Source organism: Triturus cristatus, chromosome 2_2, assembly GCF_964204655.1.
Source record: "Triturus cristatus chromosome 2_2, aTriCri1.1, whole genome shotgun sequence".
NCBI classification, from domain to species: domain Eukaryota; kingdom Metazoa; phylum Chordata; class Amphibia; order Caudata; family Salamandridae; genus Triturus; species Triturus cristatus.
The window spans coordinates 1,242,545,818-1,242,571,621 of NC_140582.1; the positions used below are offsets into that span (position 1 = coordinate 1,242,545,818).

At 44.1% G+C, this 25,804-nt stretch overlaps 1 protein-coding gene across 3 annotated transcripts in view; it reads right to left on the bottom strand.

The window, feature by feature from the left end:
- Positions 1 to 25,804, bottom strand: part of LOC146863488 (uncharacterized) — a 234,510-nt gene that overhangs the window by 180,556 nt on the left and 28,150 nt on the right. Inside the window, exon 3 of one of the 3 annotated variants that reach the window (XM_085642917.1) lies at positions 14,969 to 15,105. The exons of 1 other annotated variant lie outside the window; for it this stretch is intronic. In XM_085642917.1, the coding sequence (XP_085499043.1) occupies positions 14,969 to 15,105 (137 nt within the window). Of the gene's footprint in view, positions 1 to 14,968; positions 15,106 to 25,804 lie in introns of those variants that run through there. One more of the 3 variants, XM_085642914.1, reaches the window with a different exon arrangement.

Sequence of the window (25,804 nt, forward strand, 5' to 3'; positions counted from 1 at the left end):
TTTGCGAATTATTAAAACTGAGGTTGTGACACCTGATTTCAAAAATAGTAGCTCTCTCATGGAAAGGGAGAGAGAGAGAGAGCGAGAGAGAGAGAATCGAGTCAGTGAAGAGAAAACAAAAGAATTAGCCAGAACCACATCTGAGCTGACTGAGAAAATTCGCGAGCTGACGAAAAATCTTGAAGCAGTTACAGTGCCTGTAACTATTGGTCCGGTTGTGCCTATTTTTGATAAACAAAGAATGGGTGAAAATAATTTGACAGTTCCTTATGTTGGAAATGGTTTGGTTGGTACTTGTACTTTGGAGGAATCAAGAATGAGAACAGGAGGAAATGATTGGAGGCAGTTGAGACATGACACATGTAGTGGAGGATTAGATGTGCAGTCTAATTCAGGATTGAATACTGGTTGTTTGGGAGGAACAATTTTGGAACCACAGAGGATGACAGAACAAGTGGGTGCAGTGAAAAAATCTACTGAAATAACAGCTGAAGATTTGAATGATTGGTTGAAAGTTCTTCAAAAGAAGGATAAAGATTCACAGGCAATTGATGTAGCCAGGTTACGCATGGAATTGGAGGAGCTTGTTGCAGGGACAATTTCTACAGACATGCTCAAAACCCATCATGATGGAGAGTTGTTATTTATGTGCAAGAGCATCACCTGGAGGGCTAAGAATACACATGAAAGGTTAAGAGCAATAGCGAGTGAACAGGGAGTTGACATGGATAAAGTGAAAGTTTTGCAGAAGCCTTACAGGGTGGATTTCTCTGACAAGGATATTGAAAATCTAAATGGTGCTGGCAGAACAGGACAGATTAAGGAAATGATTGCCTTATTGCGAAAATGGGGTGATGTAGAAAAGTGGAAGGATAGGTGGTATAAGAAAAGGGAAGATTCAGTGGACAGGACTTATTCAGCTTTTCCTGTGAGAGAAAAGGAGAAAACAGTGGAAGCTTATCCTATGAGAGAGATTCCTGGAGGAGGATATGTACATGTCCCATGGACTAGACAGGATATTTTATCATTTACGAATGATTTCCCTCGACTGAGAGAAAAGCCCGTCGAGTGGTATAGGCAGGTAGACAGGTTTGTGAAATTGTCAAAGGTGCTGTGGATTGACCTGAATAGTCTGTTTGATATAATTGTTCCAGCAGACTTGTGGGCAGAGTGTAAAATAGTTGTAGATTGGCCTGCTAAAGAGTATCCAAGAGATCCAAAAACAGGAGCACCAGATCCAGAGGTCATGAGGAAATATGATCAGGTAATTGTATTCCTGAAAAATAAAGTACCCCCGAAAGAGACAGACTGGGTTAAGATAGATCGAACACATCAGGAAGCAAAATAATCAGTTCATGCTTTTTACGAAAGGCTGATACTGGCTTTTAAACAGTTCAGTGGAGACGAACACCTGGGTGATAAGGATTTGAGTCATTTTGTTTACAGGTTTGTATATGGCTTGAGACCTGAAATAAGTGAAAGAATACGTGAGCACACGGTTGACTGGCAGAGTAAAAAGATTGATGAAATCCTGAGACATGCAAAGTACTTCAGTGATGAGATTGAGGCAAAACAGAGGAAGCTGAAAGAGAAAGCAATGTGGGCACAGGTGAAAGTTGCTGAGAGGCAAGAAGCACAGTTGATGGAACAGGCAAATAATCTAGGAATTAGACCTAGATATGCAGGAAAAGGAAAGGGGAATTTAGAGGAGGCAAAGAAAAAGTTCCCTTGTCACAACTGTGGACAATTGGGGCATTGGAGATCCGAGTGTACCAATCCACCATTAGTAAGTAATGAAAGTAAACCCTTAAATCAACAGGTGCAGAACGAGGGGTGTAATCAACAGCAGCAACAACAGAAGGTTGTCAGACAGCAGAGTCAAGAGCCAAAACCGCCCTTGCCGCAGAATAGAGGGTCCCAAAAGTATAACCAGGACTCAGGATTCTACAATGATGAGCAGGTAACCAAACCGAGACGTTCTAACCTGGTACAGCAGTACTGGTTAAAGAATGAGGGGAGTGAGTCTGAAGGGGACTATTGACGGTGCCGAAGAGAGGAGGAAGAGTGCATACTTGGTGCAACTCTAGAAATAGACCAGGCAGGACCATTTGTAGATGGGAAAATAAATGGGGAGAGTGTTACTTTTTTGGTAGACACAGGAGCGACGAGATCAACTGTCAGGTCAGCAGATATTAGAAATCTTCCTCTCTCGGACGAAGCAATCCAAGTAGTTGGTGTAGCAAATACACAGATTAAGACTCGTCTTACCGAACCAGTAAGGGTGAGAATAGGGAAATTTTCAGATATGCACAGATTTGTTGTCTGTGACACCAGTCCAGTGAATTTGTTAGGTAGGGACCTATTGTGCAAAATGAACTGTACAATTTTTTGTACTCCGGATGGAATAGCTTTTGAGACACCAGATGAGGATGTTTTGTACCGGATGACTCTAGATAATAGAGAGAGTGAGATTGTTGGTACATATGCTGTGTTTAATCCAGACGATTTGCCTCAGGAGTTGAGACACACAGTGAAAACAGCTGTTTGGGATTTTACTGGAGAAGATGTGGGATTGATGAATAATGTAGATCCAGTGAAGATTTCAGTGAAGGAGGGAATCACTTACCCTAATATCCCACAGTACAGACTGACACCAGAGATAATTGAGGGAATAACTCCTATAATTGACAAGATGATTCAACAGGGTGTCTTGAGAGAAATACTGAGTAGCCCGTGTAATTCACCGATAATGGGGCTGAAGAAACCTAATGGAAAGTTCAGGATTGTACAGGATTTGAGAAAAGTTAACAAAATTGTGGTGGCATGTTGTCCCATTGTGCCAAATCCTTCAGTGATTTTGTATCAGATTCCTCATGATGCTGAGTGGTACACAGTGATTGATTTGTGTCATGCTTTCTTTTCAATTCCATTGCATCATGACAGCCAACCGATTTTTGCATTCTGGTTTGGCCAGCGCATTTTAGCATGGTGTCGTATCCCACAGGGGTATACAGAGAGTCCTTCGATATTCAATCAGTTGTTGAAAAAGTCATTGGAGACTTTGATCATGCCTGACAGCTCAGTGCTAGTGCAGTATATTGATGACTTACTTGTGGCATCAAAAACACGTGAAGCTTGTGAAGTAGATACCATAGCTTTACTGAATCATCTGGCAGATGGAGGGTTAAAGGTATCTCCAGCCAAATTGCAATTTTGCAAGAAAGAGGTGCATTATCTTGGACACAATATTGAAAAGGGTCTGAGAAAAGTGACCGATGACAGGATCAAAATTATCAGAGGAATGAGAGCCCCGATGACCCAAAGAGAAGTGAGGATGTTTTTGGGGATGGTGGGTTATTGTCGTCAGTGGATAAGTAATTTCTCCCTGATAGCAAAGCCACTGATTAAGTTGACCAAAAGTGAAGTGAGAGACCCATTAGAACTAGATGGGGAACAAATGGCGGCATTTGAAGAGTTAAAGAGCAGAATGTGTGAAGCCCCTGCTTTGGGAATGCCAGACTATGAGAAAGAGTTTGAATTGTACTGCAGTGAGAGAAATGGATGTGCACTTTCAGTGTTAATTCAGAAGCACGGACAACTGAGAAGGCCGATTGCTTACTTCTCATCGACACTTGACCCCGTAGCTGTGGATTTGCCAGGTTGCCTGAAAGCAGTAGCTGCTACATGCAGAAGCTTGGAACAGAGTGAGGGTATAATAATGGGATATCCCGTAAGGGTATTCGTACCTCATGATGTGGCAATTCTTTTGACAAGAAGCAGGACTCAGTACATGTCACATAGTCGGCTGACTAAATATGAGAAAATCATTCTGGGAGCATCAAATGTGACTCTTGAGAGATGTGTGAATGTGAATCCAGCAACGTTGTTACCGGATGCTGATAATGTGAATGTTGGAGATGATGTTGATCATGATTGTTTGGATGTGCTTGACTACTGCACGAAACCAAGACCAGACATAAGAGATTTGCCATTGCCTGAGAGTGATCATGTGCTGTTTGTGGATGGATCGTGTCTGAGAACTGATGATGGTGTGCTAAGTGCAGCATATGCGGTGTGCAAGGTTTCAGAAGTTATGGAAGCTTCACCTTTGAAAGGAGTGAGATCTGCTCAAGTGGCTGAATTGGTGGCGTTGACAAAGGCTTGCAAAATTGGGAAAAATCTGAGAGTGACTGTGATGACTGATAGTCAGTATGGATTTGGAGTTGTGCATGACTTTGGCCAACTTTGGCTACAAAGAGGTTTCTTGACGTTGAGTGGGACTCCAATAAAGAATGCTGAGGTGATTGGGAAATTGCTTAAGGCGATACAGCTGCCTAAAGAACTAGCAGTTGTGAAATGTGCTGCTCATGGACAAGGAGATGATTTTGTTACTCTTGGTAATAGATTTGCCAATGACATAGCACAATATTGTGCTAAAAACAATCATTCGATTAATAGGGCACGAGAAAGGGAAATGTCTTTGTGTTCTGTGATGTTTACTAATGTCCTAGAAACGTGGGATGAAGTGAAACAGTTGCAGGATGAGGCAGGAGATGAGGAAATGAGAGATTGGATCAAGGCAGGTTGTGCCCCAAGAGAAACAGATCATGTTTGGATCTACAGAGATGGTAGACCAGTCATGCCCAACTCAATGCTGTCGACAATGGCAAGAATGTATCATGGCCAGGGACATCTGGGAAGGGATGCAATGATTAGGTCTTTTAAACAAACCTGGTACAATGCAAAGTTCAGGTTGATTGCAGAGAGCATCTGTCAGAGATGTTTGATTTGTCAGCAGTTCAATACTGGGAAAAAGACAGTGGTGAGTCTAGGAACAATAGGCAGAGAAGGAGGTCCTTTTACCAGAATGCAAATAGATTTCATTGAAATGCCCCAAGTGAACAAATTGAGGTATGTTCTAGCGGTAGTCTGTTTGTTCTCAAGATGGGTGGAGGCATATCCGACTAGGAGAAATGATGGAATAACAGTTGCAAAGTTACTGTTAAGGGAGTTGATTCCTAGGTACGGGTTCCCAGTGACCATTGAGTCTGATAGAGGTGGACACTTCTATAATGAGCTCATGGGTTTAATTTGTGAAGCATTGAGCATACAGCAGAAGCTACATTGTGCCTACAGACCAGAGGCTTCTGGTGTTGTGGAGCAGATGAATGGCACAATAAAGAACAGGATTGGTAAGATGTGTTTAGCCACTGGAATGAAATGGCCTGATGTCTTGCCTCTAGTGCTGATGACCATTAGGTCTACTCCAGATAGAACCACAGGCTTGAGTCCGCACGAGATCTTAATGGGTCGTGCCATGAGACATGCATTTGTGCCTGTCAACAAGTTGATGACAATAACTGATGACATGATTTTGGATTACTGTAAAGGCCTGGCTGACGCAGTTCATTCTGTGTTTCACCAGGTTGGAGGAGACGCTACCACACTTGAGAAGAAGCAAGCCCATGATCTGAGTCCAGGGGACTGGGTGAGGATTAAGGTACACAGGAGAAGAAATTGCTTGGTTCCAAGGTGGGGAAGGCCGAGACAAGTCATTCTCACTACGACAACTGCAGTAAAGTGTGCTGGTGTGAAAAACTGGGTGCATGCGAGTTATACTCTGAGAGTTCCAAATCCAAAAGATGGGACTGGTAAGGAGTATTTTGAAGAGTCAGATTCCAGTGATGATGCAGAAACTGAACAAGTGAGAAGAGGAAGAAATCCTGAAAGAGGTGAAGGTGAAAGAGAGTTGAGTGATTCTTTCCCTTTTCCAAGAGAGGCTTCAAGAGAAACATTGAGAGTCTCAGAGGAGAGATCAGATTCTGTAAGAGTGCCTGAAGTTCCAACAAGCAGTAGAAGAGAAAGGAGCAATTCCACAGAAACTACACCTGAATCAGATGAAGAAGTTGAAAATCCACTTGAGATTACACCTGAAGAAACAGGGTCAGTAGAAGATAGAGAGGGACAGATTGCGGAATACCCCCGAGGAGGTGTAGGGAACATTACTGATAAGCTAGGTGAAGGGACAAGTAGACAGCAAGAAGATTGCGTGTCGGAGACCCGAGGAGGGACAGAATTAGGGAAGTCTCAATCGGTAGTGGAAAGGACTGTGGAGCGAAAGAAAATTGTTGAAGAACGAGAGGCAAATGAGTCAGAATCAGATGAGAGTGAAAATGAGAAATCAGAGGGTCGAGTTCTGAGAAAGAGAACTTGGATCGGAGAAAGAAATAATAAAGAAGTAAGACCAAAAAGGGTTGTAAGAGGAGATCTTTGGCCCAACAGAATAAAGAGACTGAGATACAGACTGACACGAGCAAGTTCATCGAAAGCTGAACAAGTGAACGAGGTGTCTAGTCAGAATCAAACAAAAGGTGAAAAACAAAAGGTTACAAAAGAACCAGAGGAGATCAGGAGAATCAGAAAACCTAACCAGAAGTATAGGTCACCGGAATGGACGTACGTGGCGCTGTCTGAAGGTGAAGAGGCAGAAAGTCAAGGAAATCCAGAGGGGACCGTATGGAAAGTGGTTGAGGAGAAAACTATTGGAGTTCTACAAGTTATCCTGACTGACATTGGAGAAGAGTCGGATGCACTGGATGTTGTTGATGATCTAATACAATTTGACTTTGCTGAAGAAGAAGTGAAAGTGAACTGAAAGAGTCACTTGGAGAAAAGTGAAAAGAGAAAATCTGAAATTAGCTGTGTGAAATAATTTAGAGTTCTAAAAACACAGTAGTGGAGTAGAAGAGGCTAAGTCAAAAGACACTGCCAAAGTAGTAAAATGGCTAACACTGAGAATAATCAAAGTAGATGTGCCTTTTTGAAAAGATGGTGTAAAATGTGCTGCTGCTGTACTGGATTATTAATGCTATTATGGGGAGTATTAGCTTTATTAGTTACTTTTAGAGTTACAATAGACGCTTTAGGAATACATACTGAAAATGTGACTAATGTAGAGAGGAGTTCACAAAAAGTAGTTCCAACTAGAGTTAGTAACACTTATGTGCATAAGGATAGGTCAATTAATGATTTTTCTAGTAATGTGTTTTCAAAATTGTTGTACGAATACGTAAAGACAATGGAAGTTAGGGATTGCTACGTATGTATGCAATTACCTGCATCCGTTTCAGAGGGTGTTACTTATCACCATTTACCAGCTACGTATGGAATTTCTTGTAGTGTGCTAAGTAGTGTTTTTTATTTGTTAGGGAAAATAGATTATGAGATGTCTAACAAAGATAACATTTTTGGGCAATTGCCTATGGATAAAAAGCTGAATCCGGCTAAAGAAGCTAACATTTTTGGTGAGATTTTTGTTGAGAAAGAAGAATTAACTTTAGATTACATTTTTCGAAATAATTTAACTTGCAGTCTGAAAGAAGAGGAGAAAGCTTTCCTAAATATGGTAGAGGAAAGGAGAAAGAGCATGCATGAAAAGGCAGGGAAATATAAAGTGAGTGAGACAATTTGGGACATTGAAATGGGAAAGGAGTTGAGAGATGGAGCTAGTCCAACTTTGGCTTTAGATGCACCACAGAAGGGTAAACTATGCATTACCAGAAAGAAATCTCAATATGATACATATTTTGTTGGGACTAGTGAGTGTCATGATACATATTTTATTGCAACAGGATGGGGTTTTAAAGGTGGTGAAGATCCAGTTTTCCCAGGAGTGTATTATGATTGTGGGAACAAGGCTTATTACAAGTTGCCTGACCATTGGTATGGCACATGTTATGTGGGCCTGGTTTTTCCAAAGATTTTTCATATAGATAGAATAGAAGATGTAGAACACATTAACATATTAACACGTTTTAAGAGAGAAACTTGGTCAGAAATAGTGGGTGACATTTTTGGTGCTTTAATTCCAGCAGTGGGAATTTCTTTGAATGCTTATGGGATTCGGAAACTGTCAACAGTGGTGGATCGTTTATCGACAAGTACCGCTGGAGGGTTTCTCTTGGTGAATACGGAAATGATTGCCGTACGAGCCATGTCTATGCAAAATCGACTTGCCCTTGATATTCTTTTGGCCAAAGAGGGTGGGGTTTGTGGAATGCTGAAAGTTCAACATTGTTGCACTTACATTCCTGACGAAAGCAGAGACCTAAAGGTCTATATCAAAAATATTACTGATTTGCATGAAGAATTAGTACCACTTGAAGCTGAAAGTGTCTGGACTAAAATAGCTAATAAGATAGTTGCTGTTAAGAGTTTTATTACTAAAATAGGTAGTACCATTATTGGTAAAATATTGTTTCCTTTGACATGCATAATTGTTGCTTTATTGATATTAAGATTGGGGTGTTTGTGTTGTAAAAACAGGGGAGGGAAAAAGAGAATAATTAGAAGCAATGCTGAAAAGAAACAAAAGAGGTCAAGGAGAGACCCACAGGAGATAGAATTAGAAGAATTGAGAGAGAGTGTGTACTTGGAGTCAAGGAGGGATGATGTGAGAGAATCTGGGGTTTAATGTTGTGTCATAAAGACATTTCCAATTTCTCCTAAATTTGGGACTACATTTTCCTTTTTTGGGTGGTTTTTTTGTGGTGATAAGATATCACCAAAGGGGGGATTGCTGGAGCAGGGTTTTCTGTTGAAAATTTGTTGAGTTTTAAGCTCCAGTTTCGTCTATATGTTATGATTTAAAATAACTAATTTAAAACGACTAATAAATAGTTTGTTTTGTCCGGATTAACTAATATTACTAATGTGAGAGAAACTACACGTGGGATGCATTTATGTTGCTTAATAATAGTGTGCGGTTTATTCACAAATGCTATTTGTTTTGTGTTTTGTGCGTTTAAAATAACGTGTACTAATGCTTTATTGTGTTGCAGAGGGCTAGATAAGTACATACACATAAGGGTATTAGAGGGGTTTAACACTGTACAATCATTATGATGTGGTAACGTTGTTTTTGTCTCTTTTAATTAAGATGGTCCGTTTTGGCCTAGAAAAAGATGGCTGCCTTTTACAGCCTGCACTCGAGTGATCGAATTTTGATGAGAGGGCCCAGCTGAACATGGTCGAGAGTCACCTGACCACAGCCTTTGCCTGGTTTAAAAGTTTTCCGTGAGGACAGCAGCTCTGGGCGTGAGTCCAATTGCCTTGGACAAGGATAAGGCCACAATGAACAATGACAATGCTGCGGTGGCTCTGCTAGAGATATCAAGGAAGAGCGTCTTCGAAAGAAACATTTGCAAACTCGAGTTTCCTTCTTCCGTCTTTTTATTTTTGTGATTTTTTCCTGAGCAGAGATTTTCTAAATGTATCTAAAGACTTCCTTTCCTGCTCGCACTGCTCGGTGGCTCAACGGATATTAAACATTTATTTGTTACTTGATTTGTTAGTTTTCCTATAAAAATGTTAGACCAGAGAGGGTCCATGTTCATTGCGCTCTTTACATTCATCGCGTTCCTCGCAGTCATCGCGTTTGGACTTCATGCTGAGGACGGCAGCTCGAGAGACTTTACCGAGAGACCTGACCTGTCCTATTTAGCTAGAATAGGTAATTATGAGAATAACGATTTTGCTAATGATTGATTTTACTTTGAACTAATTTTAGATAAATAAGCTTTTGCTTAAATTTCAGTGTCGGGTGTTTTATTCTTTGTACATTTATTGAGTTTTCGAATGTATTTCTTATGTTCAAAATCATGACTCAAGGCAATGACATTATGGTCGCGTTGACCTCATTGTAGATGCAGGTTGGTTTAGGTTTTCTCTCCTATATTCAGTGAGGATAGAGTAATAGCGTGAATTTAGTGACATGGGCCCTAGTGTATGATGTGTGACTGCGCGTTTGACTGTGGATTTACTCTGTCCGTGGAGCTGGGAGAATTTATATGCGCCGATCTGCAGCAGTTGCAGATGTACCGGCTCCTTTTTGTGTTCAGGGAATGGGAACAGTGGACGTGGGGAACAGCAGATGCAACACCACCTCCATTTTGAGAATGCCAAAAAGCCAGTCATTTATCCCACCACCCAATGTTTATTTTATTTGTGGTGACCGTGGTTATGTGTGGTCACCTGAGGGATGGTCTGGGTGATGTTCCCTTTGCTACCTTCTTCCTCCAGTCTATCTGGCTCCTCCTGACTATCACAGAACTCATCGTCTGCAGCGTAGGGATGTCCCAGTTTCCCAAGCTAAGAGAGTTGTTGATCCAGATGACACTGACCAGACAGATACCTCCCTTCACGAATTTACCGATATAATGAAGGGTCTCAGACCTTTCTGGGGCCCCATGTTCAATAGCTGCAACATTCGTCGTCTCGCAAGAGGGATGCAGTGAGGATGCTGATCTTCAAGTAATTAGGTGCTGCATGCTGTTAGAATTAAAATTCCCAGTTCCCATATCGCATTCAGCATGTTATATTAGGTTAGCAATGTGTGACTAAAGTACGTGTAATAATGCTCACCTTGTACAACCCGCTGAGTTATCCCGGTGATATGCAAGCTTTCGTTAGCCAGTGTGACTCTATTTTGTATTTCGTAATTCTTATTAGACTGCCTCTGCTGAGCCCATGTTAGGCCTTAGAATTCAGAATAGCTTGCCTCAGCAGAATACTGTATTTCGTTATATTTTCTCTCTCTGTCCAAGGCTGCGACTCGACTTGCTAACTAGACAATTTATTCTGCTTTTGCATTACATTGTATACATGTAGCTCTGCTCCTACGTTAGGAGATGCTAAGAATCGGCATAGCGGCCTTGGGCCGCTGATAACATGCCCATCTGGCAGGTGTTAACTCATCTCTCTGTACCTCCTTTGTTCGTGACCGGCTCAGACCGATACTTTTCCACCAGAGGCGTGGCCGAAGTCTCCTGAAGGGTTTACCATCTATTAGCAAATGTTGGTCCACTCGACAAACATCTTATGGTGATGGTCTGACTGGACTCCTCTGTAGAGAATAGCAAAAAAAGTATGTTTTCATTCTCTACTGTCTGATCGACTCTTCATTTGGGAAGGCATAGCAGGCGGTCATAAGTACCCGTGTGGCCCTAGAGGGCCCCGTCCTTCAAGGCTAGAGCTTCTTGTAGCCTGAAGAACTCTGTTGTGCAGAGCCAACAAGCCTTGGCAACGGCAAGTCAACATTGTGCACAGGGGTTTGGTCCCAACACCTCTGATGAGTAATACTGTTGCAGAGAAGACAGGTCAGGCCTCTAGAGAGCTGCAGAACCACCACCTGTGTGGCTAGGCCTCGGGAAGTCTGTAGGTCAGCAGAAGCAGCAGACTGGTCACCTTCATTGTGGTGCCTGCAGATGCAAGGGAGTGACTCCTTCCCTCCAAGGGAGATTACTTCAGATGTCCTTGATGCCCACAGGTCTTCTGCTGAACCTGGGTGAAGCACAGCTATGGATGATGCAGAAGACATGAAGAACAGCGAGAACAGGAGCAGCAGGAGTCTTCCTTGCTGCAGTCTCGGTTCCAGTTGAAGTCCAACAAAGTACAAGTGTCAAGGCAGTTGAAGAGTGCCTTGGTTTCAGAGGTGAGCCTTGTTCCACGACGAATCTGAGGACCCACCCACGGGGAGCCCTTAAGAACCCCAGGGAAAGGGTTGGAACAACTCGGGGGTCCCTGAGAAGGGGCTAGACAGAGGGGAGGATACTCCCTTCTCCTTTGTCCAGTTTCACACCAGTGCAGGAACCAGGGGTTCCTGAACTGGCTCAAACTGGAGTATGCAAGGAATGCACCAAATGTGTTGTTCGATGAAGTCTGGTGGTGCTGCAAAGTGCCCTCACCCCAGCCCAACACACCAAGTCCTGTCTGGGAGGTGGTCACATCTCCCAGTGACAGGAAACTATTGTTCTACCTTCCCCTGCTCGAGCTCAGCTCAGCAGCAGTAGGGTGGTATCATGCCTGTGGTCTGCAGCAGCACTAGCTTGCCTACAGACCCTGAAAGGTTGTTACCTGGAGTGCAAAGGGGGGTCCCCTAAGGAGCCCCCCAGTACATGGGATCATTCTTCCAGCACCAGAATCAGTATAGGAGTATGATTCCAAAAGTTTGATACCAAACATAACCAGGTGCAGAGCAGCCATTATAAAGTTAGACATCTTCTCGTAATGACTGATGGCCACTATATGTCTTAAAATGGCTGACTGCACTTACAAAGCCTGGAGAATGGACTTCATTCAGGGGCACCCTCACATTTTTAGCCAAGCACCCTGGCCTGAGGGCTGAAGGGCCTATCATAGTGGCGACTTGTAGGTTTTAAGTGCAATGACCTTGGATATAAGGAAACATATATCTGTTGTGAGGGGTGCAAGCACCATCTCACACAGACTGCAATGCAGGCCTATAGTCATAGTTTATGTTGACTACCATGGGTGACATAATACATACTGAAGCCCATGGGAGACCCCTGGTGCCTATGCCCTGGGTAACATATATTAGGGACTTATAAGAGTACATCAGAAGCCAATTGTGGAGGTACCAAAGAACTTACCAGACCCAATGTAGGGGAGAGAACACAGTTGCTGGGGTCCTGATTAGACAGGATCACAGCAGAATATAGTAAAACACACTTACACTAAGAAAAAAGTGGGGGGAACCATGAAAGCAGATCCTACTTTTCTACACTCTGTGTGTGCCTCTCGCTGCCTCTGTGTGTGCTTCTGTGTGTGCCTATGGCTGCCTCTGTATGTGCTTTTGTGTGTGCGTCTGTCTGCCTCTGTCTGTGCCTACGGATGACTCTGTTTGTGCCTCTGAAGGCCTGTGTGTGCACCTCTTGCTGCTTCTGTGTGTGCCTCTTGCTGCTTCTGTGTGTGCCTCTGGCTGCCCCTGTGTTTGCTTGTGTGTGTACCTCTGTGTGTGCCCCTGGCTGCCTCTGCCAGCCTCTGTATGTGCCCCTGGCTGCTTCTGTGTGTGCTTCTCTGTGTGCCTCTGGCTGCCTCTATCTGTGCCTACGGCTGACTCTGTATGTGCCTCTGGTAGCCTCTTTGTGTGCCTCTGGCTACCTCTGTCTGTGCCTACGCCTGACTCTGTCTGTGCTTCTGTGTGTGCTTCTGGCTCCCTCTGTGTGTGTCTCTGGCTGCCTCTGTGTGTGTATCTGTGTGTGCCTCTGGCTGGCACTGTGTGTGCCTCTGGCTGCCACTGTGTGTGCTTCTGGCAGCCTCTGTGTGTGTCTCTGGCTGCCTCTGGAGGGGCCTCGGTGTGTGCCTCTGACTGCTACTGTGTGTGCCTCTGTGTGTGCCTCTGGGTGCCTATGGGTGTGCTTTTGTGTGTGCCTCTGGCTGCGTCTGTGTGTGCCTCTGTGTGTGTCTCTGGCGGCCTCTGTGTGTGCCTCTGTTTGTGCCTCTGCCTGCCTCTGTGTGTGCTTCTGTGTCTGCTTATGGCTGCCCCCCAACTGGAGCACAAGCTTGCTTGGTCCTCCATCGTGGCCTGGAAGTGCTTCCTGGAGTTTCTAGTGAGGTTGTAACCTTTGAACCCTACAAACCACATCCAAAGTCCCCCAGAGGTTGCCGCAATATTTTAATTTAAAGCCCTGTGTCATAGAAGCCTTTGTGCCCTTGCATGGGAACCGTGTCTGCTTGGGAGCTGTGTGTGCTTGGGAGTCGTGTCTGCTGGGGGGCAGTGCCTGCTGGGAGCAGTGCCTGCTGGGGAGCAGTGTCTGCTGGGAGCCGTACCTGTTGGGAGCAGTGTCTGCTGGGGAGCCGTGTCTGCTGGGGAGCCTTGTCTGCTGGGAGCAGTGCCTGTTGGGAGAAGTGCCTGCTGGAAGCAGTACCTGGTGGGAGCAGTGTCTGCTGGGGAGCTGTGTGTGGTGAGGAACGAGGACAGCCGGTAAGTTTTAATCAGTTTATTCCACATCAGGCTGGGTCATCGAGATAGAGCTACCGCAGCTGGCACAAGTACAAGATTAACTGCCTGGAACTCGTACGCAGGCAAGAACCCTCACAGTGCAGGGTTCTACACACATAGCTTTGCAACAAGCATATATAACTGTAACATAGAATACTACATAGGTCTTCCCTTTAGAAAAGCAAAGCCTGGGAAGAACAAATAAAGGTGGAAAGAGGGAAAGAAACAAGAAAGGAAGAAAAAGAAAGAAAGAAGGAAAGACAAAGAGCAAAAGGAGGAAAGACAGAAATGAAACAGAAATAAGATTAGTAAAAATAAACTCTGTACCAATACCATACTAAAGAAGAAATATTAGTCTAAAGCACTGAACCTCAGGGCAACATGCCCCACACAATCTATATTAATTTAAACTCTGTAGCGGTGAGGAATACTTCTGTCTCGAACACTGTGCCTCATGACAAGTTGTCCCATACAATCTTTGTTACTCACAGGAGTTTCACTGCTAAGAGAATTACTGGGGAGAAAACTCTTCACCAAAAGGCTCTTATTCCACCATTGCCCATTTATGAGTTTGACAGAATTGCCTCTTACATCTGTAACTTTAATCAGTGAACTGAACTTGGAAGAGCCCTTCTTAACATGGACAGGTGTCTTTATGGAAACATAATCACGAGACTTAATAACAAAATCTTTAACAGACTTCTTGGATTCAAAATAAAGTTTTTGTTTTTGTTGAATTAATTCCACCTGACTCCTGACACTCTTATCATTCCATTGTTTTCCTTTGATGCACTTACTCATCCAACCAGGACAAGCCATGGTAGAAGCTCTACGCCCATGCAATAGCTCAAAAGGTGAAACCCCTGTAGTTGAGTGAGGAGTAGTTTGGTAAAACCAAAGCATGCTTCTCACAGAATTAATCACAACACACTTGTTTGACAGAGCCCACTGTATGCATTCACCTAATACTCTGTTTATTCGTTCAACCAAACCATTGGTCTGAGGGTGGTACAATGAACTTCTGAGATGTGTGATCCCGCATGTGTGTAAATAATCCTCAACTTCAGAAGCGATAAACTGTGTCCCATTATCTGTCACCAAAAACTCATGGAACCCTTCCTTCAAGAAAACATCACTAAGGAAGTGAACTACTGTTTTGGCACTCACCTCTTTCACAAATTTAATCTCTGGCCATTTTGAATAGTAGTCCATAAGGACTAAAGCAAACTTTGAAGAGTGATCAAGGGCATGGAAAGGCCCTACAATGTCCAACCCCAACTTTATCCAGGGTGCTGAGGGTAATTCTATAGGAGACAAAGGTAGAGTATGCATCTTAGCAGTTTTGTCGCAGCTAGAACAAATGACACACAACTTAACAAAATCATCAATTTCACTATCCATAGAAGGCCACCAAAATGAAGGTCGCACCCTTTTTTTGTCAATGTTGCACCTAAATCTCCCTTGTGTGCACATTTGATTAAATTAGTCCTTAACACAAGGGGAGGAACAAGCCTGTCACCTCTTAATAATAAACCATCTTCAATGGTAAGCTCATCCGCAACTTGTAAATATTTCTTAAAGTCAAAACTCAGGTTCCTCTCCCTGGGCCAGCCTTCCTTGATAAATTTCATGACACAACCCAAAGAAACATCAACAGAAAGAGCTTGACGCCATTAATTTTCTGACACGGCGCACAACTGTGCGAGGTCTACAGCTGCCACAAGAAAATCTTCCCTGTCTTCCTCTTCTACATTTGGTTTGTCTTCCACAATATTAGAAGAGCGAGAGAAAAAATCTGCACACCCATTCTTATATCAAGGAATATATTCTGCGGAGAAATCAATTTGGAGAAGTTTTGAAGATAGGCGTGCAATTCTAGGGGTGAAGCTCCTAACATTCTTTCCGCTGAGGATGAAAACCAATGGTTTATGGTCAGTTTGAAGACAGAACTTTCTTCCCCAAAGAAAGTTTCTAAACTTCATCACAGTCCACCAGCATGCCAACAATTCCCTCTCAAGAACTGAGTACTTCATTTCAGCAGGAGACAAGACTCTGGATGCAAATCCAATAGTCCTGGTCTCCCCTCCCTTTTTTTGAGAGAGAACTGCCGCAAGTCCGACATTGCTAGCATTGACTGTGAGAGTACAGGTAGGAGACGGATCATAGTGTTTCGGAATCTTTGGTGAACTGAGCTGTTTCTTCACCAACTCAAACACATCTTGGCATTCTCTGCTCCACTCAAACACAACACCCTTCATGAGCATACGTGACAAAGGTCTCAATTTACTTGCAAAGTCTTGGATGAAGCTAGAATAGAACTCACATAGCCCAAGAAACGATTTGAGAGTGACTTTGTCACAGGGGGGTGTAGCTTTAACAACTGATTCAACCAAACTAGATTTGGGAAGAATACCATTTTCATTAACTAGATGACCCAAGTACTCCACTTCCTTAGTCACGAAAACACACTTGTCTCTTCTCAAAACAACACCATTTTCTTGGAATCTTGATAATACCTCCTTCAAAATAGCGTCATGTGAAGATCTGTCAGGGGCAAAAATAAGGACATCGTCTTGAAAAACAGATAGACCATCAATCCCCTTCAAGATTTTTGACATGAGACGCTGAAATACGGACGCCGCTGAGGCAAGCCCAAATGGCATACGTACATATTGGAAGGTTCCAAAAGGGGAAACGAATGCAGTAAGAGGTCTGGATTCTGGTGCTAATTCTACCTGGTGGTTGGCAGATGCTAAGTCCAATTTTGTGAAAACTGCAGAATCTTTCAAACTAGCTAATAGTTCATTGATATTGGGAAGAGGATGTGTGTCAATCAATATTTCGTTATTTAGGCAGCGGAGATCAACACAAACTCTGAGTTTGCCATTTTGTTTCCTTGCAACAACTAAAGGGGACAACCATAAAGATGACTCTACTGGTTCAATTATGCCTTTTCTACACAACGAATCAAGATCTTTTTCAAGGTCTTGCCTGACACTGAAAGGAACATTTCTAAGCTTATGTTTTAATGGACCAGCATCATCCTTCATAATAATCTTGTGCTGAAAGTTTTTGATTTTCCCCAACTCTCCTGAGAACACATGAAGAAATTCATTCACTAAGCTTTCAAGATCAGGACTGTCCCTTATGGCAAGAACTTGTTCTTTGATACCTGGTCTAAGTACCATCCCAAATAGTCCGTGGTGGAACCAGCCTAAGATGTTTAATCCCTTCTGTGCCACATAAATTTTACCTACGATCTTTCTCCCTTTGAATTCCATGATCTATTCAATGAACCCTGAAAGATTAATTTCACATCCCTCGTAAGAGACGGCTTTGCGATCTGGGGGAAGAAGAGGTCTGTTTGGCCAAGTTACTTGATAGAGTTCTAGTGTAATCATGGAGATACGTGCTCCAGAATCAACAAGGCGATTCAAAACACGATCTCCAACAGAAATTTATACATAAGGATCTACACACAAATCAGGATCTCCTGCAATGACCCCATCATCTTGTACAACCACAACCATTTTGCTGAGCTCTTTTGTGACAAATTCTTCCTCATCTTGCGTCATGCTTTCATCAACAACACATTACACAGGAGAAGGCTTTGGGTTGAACCTGCCTCTACCAGCCTGAAATATTTTAGCAAAATGGCCAATCTTATTACAGTTTTTACACATTACAAACCTGGATGGGCACTTAGTGCCTGGAGCGTGTGGTTTATACCCACACCTGAAACAAATATTACTCTTTGAAAAAAAAGTGTTTTGTCTTTCTGAAAAATGTTGTCTTTCGGATGGTTTGTTGTCTAACGTTTTAGTGTCCTTCACCTTGACAGCAGAAACAGGATCACATTTTTTTTCATCTAGTTCCTTGACAGACAACTGTGACGTTTCGATAATCTTTGCCACTTTAATAGTCTCATCCAAGGTAGGAAAGCAACTTTTGTTTGATGGCTTTGTCTGTACAGTGAGAGATGAACTGGTCACAAACTAGTTGGTCAGCAAAGTTCTCAAACTGACAATCCCCCACAAGACTTCTTAAAGCAGTAATGTAATTGTCAACATCCTCCCCCATGTTCTGTGTGCGTTTAAAAAATTTGTGGCGGAGAACAACCAAGCTGGGTTGAACATCAAACCTTGTTTCTAACCTTTTAACTGTGTCTTGATACTCATCAAGAGGGTTTCCTTCATCTTGAACGGGATTTGGAAGATGTTTTAAAATTTCTCTGCCTTCAAAGCCTAATGAGTGTAATAGGAGGTACTTTCTACGCTCTGCTCGAAACCTCATAGCTCCAATTGCACCAAGGTAAGTTTCGAATCCATCAAACCACTTCTTCCATTTGATGGGTGGCTCACCTGGGGGCATATTATCAACGGCCAGAGATAATTATCGCTGGCCGTACATAGAGTTAGAAACATTATCGTCGGCTATCGCTGAATACTATCGCCATGATAACGCTATATTTACAACGCATAGCACTATGGCGATAATATTTCAGCGATAGCGGTGTTTTCAATGGAACATCGCTGGTTTTCCAGCGATGTTCCATTGAAAACAGCGTTAACATTGCTGATACGACCCTGTGGTCCTATCAGCATAATCCATCTCCCATTAAAAGTATGCCTAAGTCAGGAATTTAACAGACGTTAAATTCCTGAGTTAAGGTTGAGGTAGCGAGATTTTTTTCATCGCTGCACCTCCTTGTTATTTTCGCGAACCTGCCTTCACGATATTAACATGTGTTGTGTTCACAGCCATGCCTTATTTGCATCTCATTAGCGATGCGAGGCGAGGCTGTGAAAAAATGGGCTCTACATCAAGGAAACACGAGCTAGCGTGTCCTTGATGATATTGCAAATATAATTATTGCCGCTTTTCGCCCAAAAGCGGACGCTAAAGCGGCGATAATTATATCGCCAGCCCTTGCTAATATGCCCCCTGGTGTCTCTAAAAAGGGTGGTGGTGGAGAAACTGCTTGCATAGTTGATAAGCAGGGTAAATTTCTCAGATATCCGAAGAGGCAATGCCCAAATCACTCATATAGCATATGTCACAACAGATGTTCCCTAAATGCAGACAGCAGTAGACTAATCGTGCACAGAAAGAAAAATATAAATCTTGTTTGTTGCAAGATTTGACAAAAGGTGGCATTTATTGAAGAAGAAATAAAACTGCCCAGTACCTGATGAACAATGCTGAAAACAACTTTGTGGTGTCTGTCCATTTGTAAGAAAACAAAAATGAGCACAGAATAAACTTCTTGAATTGAAAAACGTGCACTAAATAAGCTTGTTTGTAGAGTAATTGTCTAGAATAAATAAAGCAGCTTAAATGAAGAAAAACGTGTTAAAAAGAGCTTTTATTCCGCACCGTTTGTGACGTAGAGCGAGATGCTTGCAGAAAGACAAGAGTCTCTGTGACGTATGTGTTTTGTTGAAAAAAAAATTCCGTGTTTCACTGTTGAAACGCAAGTGCATTCCACAATGACAAACGCCTTTGTGATGTGTACGCTTGGGAGAACCCTTCCGCGTTTCACTGGTGATGCGCAAACGCGTTTACGTCATCGGGCACTCAGACGCTTATTCTCTACCGTTGCTGGAACGCATATCCATATTATGCGTTCCAGTGGGACTGACCTTGATTTTTCTTTGTCCCTCGCTCTTTCCGAGTTTCCCTTGCTCCGCGTGGCATAAAGGACACCTCTAGAGCGAGAACGGCGGCCAGCAATCGATCCTCAAAATGAAGGGACATCACTCCTTCACGATGATGCAACCGCTGTGGAGATCCAATTCGCAATCAGGATGCGCTCGTGGGTTCTTGGGGATGGCCCAGCGCTCGTCGCCAGAAAAGATGTGGTGAGGAACGAGGACAGCCGGTAAGTTTGAATCAGTTTATTCCACATCAGGCTGGGTCATCGAGATAGAGCCACCACAGCTGGCACAAGTACAAGATTAACTGCCTGGAACTCAAACGCAGGCCAGAACCCTCACAGTGCAGGGTTCTACACACATAGCTTTGCAACAAGCATATATAACTGTAACATAGAATACTACACTGTGTCTGATGGGGAGCAGTGCCCGCTGGGAGCAGTGTCTGCTGGGGAGCAGTTTCTGCTGGGGGGCAGTGCCTGCTGGGAAGTCGTGTCTGCTGGGGAGCTATACCTGCTGGGGAGCAGTGTTTTAGTAAAAAAACATTAGTTACAAGCACTTTTGCGCCACAAGAACATCACTTTTTTGACGTTCCGGTGGCACAATGTGCCACGGCGTTTTTCTAAGGTCACATAGATCCACTTTACGTGGCTTTTATAAATATGTGCCCCTTTCATGCAAAAGACTGTGTGAAAAGGGCATTCCATTGGTGTTGCTGTGGGTTCCCATGCAACACCTATGGAACCAGACTCATTCCCACATTTATGAGAAATCGTAAACCTGGGAATGAGTCAGAACCTAACGCCATCCCAGGGGTGGTGTAAGGAAGGTGCCACGTGGAGAAATGGTTTAATTTCTCCACGCTTTTTCCTTTTTAGGTCTCGCTGAGACAGCGAAAGCTGTCTCTTTGAGACATTTTGTAAGTGAGTTTTTAAAGTGCTTCCCCTGGCATAGAGCTACAGTGCACGAGGCGTGCACGCGCGCAAAGCAGCCATATGGCTTTACGTCGCTCTCCCTCATAGCCCCTCTCCGCCTCCTTCCCTGCTGCTATTTCACACCACACTCCCGCTTCTCTCCCCCACCCCCCACCATCGCGTCTCGCGCTTTGTTCATTCTCCCCGCCCCTATCGCGTTTTGCGCGGCCAATGCTTGTTTTTCATTGTCATTGCGGGCAGCTTAAATTGCACAAGCGCGGTCCGCTTCGGCCGCGCTTGTAACATTGTGACTTCTTCAAAGAGCTTGTTTAAATATGCTCCGTCCTCGCTTCACGGCTGGCCGCGGCGCTTTCCATTACAGTGGTACCGGTTTGTTGTATTTACTGTAAAGTATTTTAGCACTTTATGATGAATACAGGCCCCAGCTAGGCCCGCAAAGCACAAGGGTTCGCTCTCCTGTAACGGAATCTATAAGGAAGTTGGCACGGAAACTGCAAAGTACAAAAACAACGTTTATTAACCCTTAAGGGTGGTCCTACAATCCACACAACACTCTTCAGTATTGCATGGAGTAGCACACAGAACATTCGTACACAGTCCCCTTTTATACACAACAGAGGGGCTCATAGTGGGTGGATACAACGTAAGGCCGAAGAACATTACCATTTATGGTCATTCTTGATACAGAATCAATACATGGGCGGAGCCAACACACTCCTTGAGCCCGCGAAACACATGGTCAAGCAAGGCTAATTATAACAGATGTGGTCAAGTCTGGGCATGCGCCAGATGGTCAGGAGAGAGCTATTTATAACTGTTACTAGGCAGATTACAAGAGCAACTAACACAGAGGTCGGACTCTCCTCGTGACGAACACATGGCAGCATGTCAATACAAAATGGAGTCCGGACTTCGGTCAACATAACGAGGAAAACATGATCGCAAGGGAAAGCATTAATGTTTTCAGTAAATGCTTAATCACATTCTGCCTTAATTTACAACAGACGACCCTTTCAGCATTTACTGAAGACATCCGGTTTCCAAGAATAATCATCATATATATCAATTATCATCATTCCCTTAACCTCTTTAGCTAGACCCTTCTGGCGAGCAACATCGGCAATAGCTTTCTTATCTGGAATGCAGAATGAAATGCATACGGAACAGCACAATGGTCCACATTGAATACACATACAGAAAAGGAACAGAACTGCTATAATAATGCAGAGACCAGTTAAGACCTTCCATCCCCAGGCAGTAACCAACGCCCAAAACCATCCAGAAAAGGACCAAGTGCCGTTTTCTGTGTGGATTTCAGCTGCTATTTTATGCAGCTTGTTAATGGCGTTATAAACGGATGGCGTATGATCAGGGATGAACACACAGCAGCTACTTCCAATAATTTTACAGGCTCCACCTCGATCAGCTAGCATTACATCTAATACCATACGATTCTGCAATGCAACAATCCTAGTTATTTGTAATTCTTCCGTAAGATTCCCAAGAGCGGCAGCAGTCTGATTTGTCACAGCTTCTACCACTCTTGTCAATCTTCGGATCTTCCTACTGTTCAAAGCAGCTCCAACAAAGAAAAACAGTCCTAAGTTAAAATCAATATACTGTTGCAAGCTGGTATCGGTTTGATCCACATCATCAATTGATAGAGTACGTTTATATCTATTTACAGTCACATTATTCAAAAGTTTCAAGTCCTTATGATATGACGCGGGTGCTAGGAATACAGGAGGTAATAGGAATGATACATAGCATACCCCAGACCACCCAGCCGGCAAATGGTAATAACCTTTATTTCCACATACAGAGTAGGTATTATGGGATGCTAGGAAAGTACTATTATTTAACCCGTCGATGTTCAATACGGTTATACAATCACTGACACCAACAGGGATGAAACCCACACTCTGGACACACAGGTCCGCTTGGGCTTGAGCCACTTGGATCACAAATTTGTCCTTCCCCGCAGTGTCTCTGGTGTTCGTGAAGATATAGGGAATGGATTCATTGTCCGGTCGGTACTCTTCCCATTCCCAAATTGTCCCATTTGCTTGTGGATATCCATTTTTGTCCTGATGACATTCTTTATTGAGTCTGAAAAGCAATCGTCCCACTGTCGGTTTCCGAGTGGCAAAAAGCAAAGTGTACCATGCTCTACAAGAGCCATTATGAGAGAAAGGAAGTGGTATGAATGGCGTACCTCCTTTCTTCTGATGGGCTGGCATCATCCCACATATCCAACAGTTCGTAGCGTTCGTAGCAACGTGGGTGTGATGCAGCATCTGAATGAAAGTGTTATTCAAATAAGATTGTCGATGCTTCAACTCTTGATATGGCAATGTATAAAAGTAGTGCTCCGCAGGCACTGGAGTCGTCAACACAAGTGTCTTTCGAGCAGGAGTTGCCTCCTCCACAAACCATGTGGTTATACCAACGATAGCTACTGTTAGCATGAACCCCAACGCACAAAGGATTTTCTTCTTCTCCATGTCAAAAGAAACAATACCCTGATATCTTCCTGAAACTAAAAAGTCTGTCAGAACTCTTCCCCTTGGGCAGCGGTTGATTTCTTCACCAGCGGGCCAAGACGGGTGTCGCTACACTAATGCAGGGCTGATCCCCCCCCCCTTGCCTCATCGGCTCTCCGTTTCACTAACCCAAGGGCCGTTCTGACAGTATGTCCCGGTACTGGAAACCTTACTTCCTTGGTCGAAGATGATATCGCCTTCCTCCAGAAGTCGTGTGGTCCGGAAAGAGCTCCTCAGTGTCGTTTGGCTTCGCAGCACGGCCTGTCTCTGCTGCTAGGATTTCTCGTTGATCGGTCAGCACGGCAGACTCCACCAATCCGGGCGGTACCTTTCGACAGTGTAAGGAATGGATCCAATTCTTCCTGTTCGAGACTCGCACTGCCGTCCTTGTTGCAAGGAGAACTTGCTCAGGTCCGACCCATCTCGGCTCCAAACTGTTCGTTCTGTCGAAGACCCTCACCATGACATGATCCCCAGGCCGGAGACCATGTCCTTCGCCGGTAGACCGATCAGGGAGCGCCTCTCGGACCTGTTGATGAATAGAAACCAAGTTATCCGTTAACTGTGCCAGATAATCGCTCATCATTACACAAGGTACATCATACACAGCCTTAGGCCTTGGTGGACCCCAAATGTTCATTGGGCGTCCGAATACTATTTCGTATGGCGTAAGGCCGGTTCGAGAATGTGGCACTGACCTAATTGACAATAACGCCAGCGGCAGGGCGTCTGGCCAAGTCAAAGATGTTGAAGCTTGGATTTTGGCGATCTTAAGCTTCAGTGTACCATTATACTTCTCGACTAGTCCTGCAGACTGAGGGTGGAACACGGCATGGAACTTCTGAGTGATGCCTAGGCCCTTCAAGACATACTTTATAACATCCGCTACAAAGTGAGAGCCATTATCACTCCACAGAAGTCTACAAACACCGTATCGAGGGAAAAACTCTTTTAGCAGTAGCTTCGCCGTGGTCATTGCAGTATTGTCTTTCGTAGGGTACGCCTCAACCCATTTGCTGAAAGCGCAAACCACTACTAGAACATACTTCAAATTGTTACAGCGCTCAAGCTGGATGTAATCCATCTGCAGAACCTCAAAGGGTGCAGTGGGTGTCGCAAATCCTCCTGCTGGAGTTCGAGTGCCTTTCCCTGGATTATACTTCAGACAGATCATACAGGTCTGCACCACCCTCTTTGCCGTGCTAGCAATCTCTGGATGCTCCCAGACTTGGGTAAGCAATTTCACAATTGCGGAAGCTCCAACATGTGCTAGCCCATGTGCCATCTGAACCATAGGTTGTACGAAAGCCGTGGGTAACTTCCATCTATCCATCTGTTTATTTCTCCAACAACCCTCGTCATCCAGTTCTCCTTCGCTAGCCCATTGTTCCCGCTCTTTGTCAGAAGCGGTCCTTTGCATTTCTCGCACTTCCTCCTTCGCATCACGCCATCTCTCCACCTGTGACTTTACTACATACATGGCAGTAGCGCCGGGCTGCATCGCAGTCTCCCGTGCTACTCGATCCGCTAACGCATTCCCTTCTCCAACTTTATCAACCACTTTCCTATGGGCGCTACACTTAACGATAGCAATTTTCTTTGGGTATGTCAATGCAGTTAAAAGATTATGAACTAACTCTCCATGCATTATCTGTACTCCATGTGACGTTAAAAACCCTCTCTCCTTCCAGAGTAGGCCGAAGTCATGCGCTACTCCGAAGGCATAGCGGCTATCTGTATAAACATTCACACATAATCCTGTACTGAGCTCACATGCTCGTGTTAATGCTATCAGTTCCGCTGCTTGAGCTGATTTCTGTGGTATGCGTGCTGTCTCCACTATCGTGTGTAATGTGGTAATTGCATACGCTGCTGAAGTCGTACCATCTGGTAGCTTCAGGCATGATCCGTCTACCCACAACTCTCCATCTACATCTGAAAAGGGCGTATCCTGGAGATCAATACGACCCTTTGTTTGTTCCTCAGTCACAAGAATACAATCATGCGCTTTCTGCGCCTCAGGCTGGGTCTCGGGGTATGGCAACAATGTGGCCGGGTTTAACGTTACGCACCTTTTCAACGTAATATGAGGAGCCAAAAGCGTCAGCTCATATCCCGTTAAACGGGCACTGGTCAAATGCTGCGTCTTTGTTTGATTAAGCAGGGCATCCACAGCATGGGGAACTAACACCAACAATTTATGGGACAACACAATTCCTTCACTTTGGCGTATTGACACAGCTGTCGCCGCTACCGAGCGAAAACACCCTGGTAATGCTCGGGCGACAGGATCAAGCACAGCCGAAAAGTATGCACAAGGGCGCTGCTTGTCGCCGTGCATCTGTACTAAGACTGACAATGCACATCCATCTTTCTCATGCACATACAACGAAAAGGGTTTTGTATAATCAGGGGTCCCTAACACTGGTGCTGAACAAAGGGCCTGTCGCAGTTGCTGAAAAGCAGCATCACACTCATCTGACCAAGGGATTGGGATAGGCGTGTCTTTTGTCAAAAGAGCTAGTAATGGCTTAGCTATGTGCGAAAACTCCAATATCCACTGTCTACAAAAAGAAACAAGGCCCAAAAATGCACGCACATCCTTCTGCGTGGATGGTCTCGGTGTGTCCAAAATTACTTGGATACGATCTGGTGTGAGTGCACGCCCCTCCTTAGACAAAAGGTGACCTAAATAAGTCACCTTTGGTCTACAGAATTGCAATTTCTTCCTAGATACTTTATGATTGTGGGAGGCTAAAAAGGAAAGTAAGGATAGCGTGCTTTTCTCACACAATTCCAGGGTGTCAGCCGCCAACAAGATGTCATCGACATATTGAATGAGGGCGACCCCCTCGAGTAAAACAAAGGAAT